This window comes from Micropterus dolomieu, linkage group LG13, assembly GCF_021292245.1.
Source record: "Micropterus dolomieu isolate WLL.071019.BEF.003 ecotype Adirondacks linkage group LG13, ASM2129224v1, whole genome shotgun sequence".
In the NCBI taxonomy this organism is placed as follows: Eukaryota; Metazoa; Chordata; class Actinopteri; order Centrarchiformes; family Centrarchidae; genus Micropterus; species Micropterus dolomieu.
This window is the reverse complement of record NC_060162.1, coordinates 15,206,445-15,211,292: the sequence shown is the minus strand read 5'-3', so window position 1 is coordinate 15,211,292 and position 4,848 is coordinate 15,206,445. Positions and strand designations below refer to the sequence as shown.

The 4,848-nt window shown below is 37.0% G+C and overlaps 2 protein-coding genes across 2 annotated transcripts in view; one reads left to right on the top strand and one right to left on the bottom strand.

The window, feature by feature from the left end:
• Positions 1–596: 596 nt before the first annotated feature.
• Positions 597–2,440, bottom strand: LOC123981602 (chemerin-like receptor 1). The gene is made up of 2 exons (XM_046066579.1): positions 2,342–2,440; positions 597–2,232 (listed from the first exon to the last, which is right to left on the bottom strand). The coding sequence occupies exon 2, from the start codon at positions 2,216–2,218 to the stop codon at positions 1,208–1,210; it is 1,011 nt and encodes a 336-aa protein (XP_045922535.1). The 5' UTR covers positions 2,219–2,232; positions 2,342–2,440; the 3' UTR covers positions 597–1,207.
• A 1,865-nt stretch (positions 2,441–4,305) lies between these two features.
• Positions 4,306–4,848, top strand: part of iscub (iron-sulfur cluster assembly enzyme b) — a 2,958-nt gene continuing 2,415 nt past the window's right edge. The window contains exon 1 of the mRNA XM_046066590.1: positions 4,306–4,463. Within this exon, the coding sequence (XP_045922546.1) occupies positions 4,362–4,463 (102 nt within the window). The 5' untranslated portion in view covers positions 4,306–4,361. The remainder of the gene's footprint in view (positions 4,464–4,848) is intronic.

The following is a 4,848-nucleotide window of genomic DNA, read 5'->3' as shown; positions in this document are numbered from 1 at the left end:
CTTCTGTAGGGAGTTTGTTTCCCTGAATCTGGCCTGTCAGGTGCCCACCAACAGAAACTCCACCAATCAAACATCACTATGTTTTGATGCGTTTTGCAATAACAACATTTAATTGACATAAAGTTAAAATGGCGAAGAAAACAGTTAGCTATTTTCCAGACCTAGCAGACAAGGAGCAACATTATCATTAATTTTGAGTGGTAAGTCCAGAATTCACTCAGCTCCAGTATTCACTCAGCTCTGTTTAGGTTCCAGCAGAGCCCTTTAAAGGGCTCTGGGTTCCAGCATCCTCAGAAAAATAGTTGGTAATTTGAGGAGCTAAATCCTCTGTGTTCGCACTCCAGCTATCGTAGTCTGTCTTCTGTTTGGTACTGAGCATCTACAGTCGGTCAGAGCTTATTCGCAAAAAACTGCTACGGCTGGCAACAGGATGGATGACTTTGAACCAAAAACCAAAACCAAACTGTGATGACAATTTGTCGTTATGAGCTACTCTGATTTTCATGGTAAAATATCACATGGGATTTCATGGTATACAGTAATACACAGGTATTTTAGTTACAATGACCCTTAAATTAATGAAAAATTAAGGGGCCTTTTGGTTGAACAAACGTTTTATTATAATTTCACAAAATAGTACCTACTGTAGAGCTTATTTGCAGAAAACTGCTGAGGCAGGATGGATGAGTCTGAACCAAACAGCAAAACCAAAGTTACAACAAGTTACAACAGTGTAAGTACGTTGACAGCAGTAAGACATTTTAAATATCAATTTCAAATTACAATATTAAGAATAAAGGTATTTGTTTTTTAAGAACATTTATTAGAAAGCACCTAGTTTCAATTGCTGCATAAATGTTTCTCTTCATTAAAGTTTTAGTTCACAGCGCCACCAAATTAATATATATTGTAAATGATAAATTATATTGAATTCAAAATACTTCACACAAGGGGCAATTTGTAGCAAGCTGGTTTCCAAACATAACAGCGAACAAACACACAAGCAATTCTTTAACACACGTAAAATAAAATAGAAATCTAAAAATACAAAATATCTGAGTGTAAAGATATATTTTTTGTAAGTTGAAAGACACAATAATTAAGGTTAAACATGCCATGACATATACGGTAGTTTAAATTATTACAGAATCATGTTCTGTACTGTGAAATACTCCTTGTCACTAATGACAAAGGTTTCAACTTGATATTAGATAATTTCCATTGACTTAGACCTTGAGTGATTGAGACCTGTACGAAAGTCCTCCGCCATTGCCTCCTCTATCCGTGATGTCAAAGACCGCTTTAGGGTTTGTTTGAAGTCGTTACCAATGAACACATAGAGAACTGGGGATATGAAGCTGTTTGCTGCAGCCAGGGTGGCTCCCACCTTCAGGCCAGTTCTGAGGACTTCCAGGCTGTGGTTCTGCAAGTCTAACTCTAAAAGAACAAAACTATGATAGGGGACCCAGCAGAGGAAAAATGACAAGATGAGCGCCGCCATAACTTTGTAAGGCTTTGTTGACTTGATGATCAAACTCCTCAGCTTCACTCCGAGCACCAAGGAGCAGAACACAATCATTAGGAAAGGAATCAGGAACCCGCAAATGAATCGAGTCAGTACCACCGCCTTGTGAGTGGAATGGCCCATGTAATCTGTGTAGCACTGAGTGACTGAGCCATGGACTGTGATCTGTCTGAAGATCAGTGAAGGTACCGTTAAGAGTGCAGAAAGGAGCCACATAAGGACAACAATTACAAATGCTTTCCGCACCGTCCGGTGGTTATGCGACCACACAGGAAATGAGATCATGATACAGCGGTCGGTGCTGATTAGAACCAACAGAAACACACTGCAGTACATGTTGAGAAACAGGGCGGAGGAGGTGAGCTTGCACAAGATCTGTCCGAAAGGCCAGTGTGAGGTGATCATGTAGAATACTTCCAAGGGTAAAAAGGCACAGAACAAAAAGTCTGAAATGGCCAGACTGATGTACCAGGTGGTGATGACTGTTCTTTTCATTTTCCATCCACAGATCCAGATCACTAATGAATTTCCTCCAAGGCCAATAACAGATATAATTATATTGACCGCCACCAGAACATTAGTCGAAAATGACGGAGAGGTACTGAAATTCAGTAGTCCAGATGTGGTGGAGTTGATTTCAGTTTCATTATCTGGTGTGTAATCATCAGTTTCAATGTAATCCACAGCCTCCATGTTGGTTACTTTTCCTGAAATATAAATATAAAGTGGCTTTCTTTATAAACCTATACACATATAAACATAGATTATTTCACAATTTTACAAAGAAAAAAACATTTTAGTTATCGTAGTACTCACGTTATGTCTTGACGTGGAGGCAATAAGTTCACTATGAAGTGCCTTTCTCCTGAGGCCCTTGCGGCATACAGGGAAGTTCTCACTTCTGTTTCCTGGGTAGTGTTACTGACGAAAGTGACATGAAACGTCAGAAATAATCTGTCATGGAACAAATTAGAATCTTACCTATCTACTTTCAATTAACAAAAACACTTTTGTGCTTGTGAGTAAGACCATTTTCCTCAGGTTAAGAGGGTTCACTTGATGGCAAACTTTAAAATATCTGAAAACAAAAATACTCTTTTTCTGATTCTTTTAGATGAATATTTCCAGTCTTACAACTGCCCATAAGAAAACTGTTGAAATCTCACAAAGGAGATCCTCTTCATACAACCACACAAAAAGACAAAACCAACAGCACACATAGGGGTGTGACTGTTGACCATTTTAATTTTGCAGCATTTACAAAAACCTCAGGTCAAAGATGATTGTTTGTGTGTCATGGGAAATCACTTAATTTGTTTATTTTAGACTATAGGTCTATAAAAGAAGATACTATACAAAAAAGTCATCAGAAATACTACACATCATCACAACAAAAAATCTAAATTCAGTCAACATCATGCATTCTCAAAATGTACAAACACACATGACAACATTAGTAGAATTAGCAAAACCACACTTTTAAAACAAAACTAGTCATTATGTTCATCACAATTCACCTTATAAAGGATATTATCAAGACTAGAGAAATGTATGGATATTTAAGACTATAATTTACCTCTTTTACCTTGAGGTCTTTGAGTGACCTTAATCTCTTGGAGATTAATAAGAAAATATCAGGAAGAGGATGTTTTTGGCTTGTATATTTTAGATGTTCAGCATGTGATCATTTCCACATGTTTGAAACTGTGGATGCTTCCATATTCAGAAGAGTGAAAGAACTGTAGTGTACACACTAAACAGTGAAACAATAACTTTATGGTCAATAATATTTTCATGAGAAATATTCAGGAGGCCCAGAATTCCTACCAATACTTGCTGAAATATATGTCAACAACATCATAGTAGTTAATTTCAGCTCATTTATCAAGCAGTTCAAAGTTTAATTTCATTTTACAGAGACATTGTTGTTGTAAGTGTGTAGTTCCCTAAAAATCATATGGTACTGTTATGTAACAGGAAAAAAAGCTGAGTAAATAGTTTTCAAAGAATAATCACAAGGCATCTAACAAACACATCAGTTTTCATAAAAGCAGTCAATTACTTAAAACCTTCTTTCCATCCTATGATGATGGATTGTTAAACAATAAACAACCCAACAGTACATAAAGTTGTTAGAATTAGCCTCCGCTACAATATTAAAGTAGAATAGAGTACTTTTGCTTTTGTATTTTTTCCTTTTTCCTTTTGTTAATTTGACTTATACTAGCAATTGAATAGTTTCACACTGTAACTGCGAGTGTAATCAATAACGGTGCAAAATATTTAAAAGGCGATATGTTATCTAGCCAAAGTAAAATCCTACTCTGCCAAGTAACTATCAAGTAAATCCAGTGGAGTAAAAACTACAATATGTAACAATGGCCTGTGGAATGTTGTAGAGTAAAAGTAAAAAGTACAGAAAGTACCCCACCTCAGAACCGTACCTAAGTAAATGTACTGTAATAATTTTTTACCACTGCTTATTGGGATGGATAATGTCTACCAATAAAAGCTAATGTCACCATTAAAAAGTTAATAAAGATTATTTTGTTTAAACAACTTTGTTGAGCTGAAGTGATTAGTGGATTATTCGATTAGTTGATCAACAGATAAATAATAATTTTGATGATTGATTCATCATTTCATTCTTTAAACAAAAATGTTATGTTCCCAATTTATGAAATGAGAGACTTTGTTTTGTTTTCCCTTCACTGGTTTAAGTAAACTGGACATGCGCAGATGTGATTAGATTAGCCCCTCCCCCGGACAGTGACGTTTTTTTAGGCTACGAGCTGCGGTCTTGTTTTCAACTGCGCCATTCCCGTTGACTGACATCATGGCGAGTACCGTGGCAAACAAGTGTTTAAGTCCTCTGGCTTTTCTCACCAGGAGGCTCTCTGCTCCGGAGTTCATCACCCAGTGCTGCTACCACAAGAAGGTAACGTTACAACACCTAAATCTGTTATTACTTTACTGAAGGAGGCCGCTGCTTGGTAAACGTTAGTGTTTACTAATGTTATTACCATTAACCTTGATCAGCTGTAGCTTTATAAGAGTAGCTAAGGTTAACCAAAAGACGTTAAGTTAATATGCGCTCGGCTGTGCAAACATCTCAGGTTAACAGTTACATCAGTCTAATTTAAAATTATTTATAATGCACCGATGTTACCGAGGGGAGGTGGAAAGATGGTGATAAATAGGCTACTCACTTACATAACACTTACTAACATAACATTAACGTTATATGTTTCCTGTTAGCAAGTTGAAGACTAGAACAACGTCACTAATCTCCCCCCCCCCCCCCCCCCCCCCCCCCCCCCCCC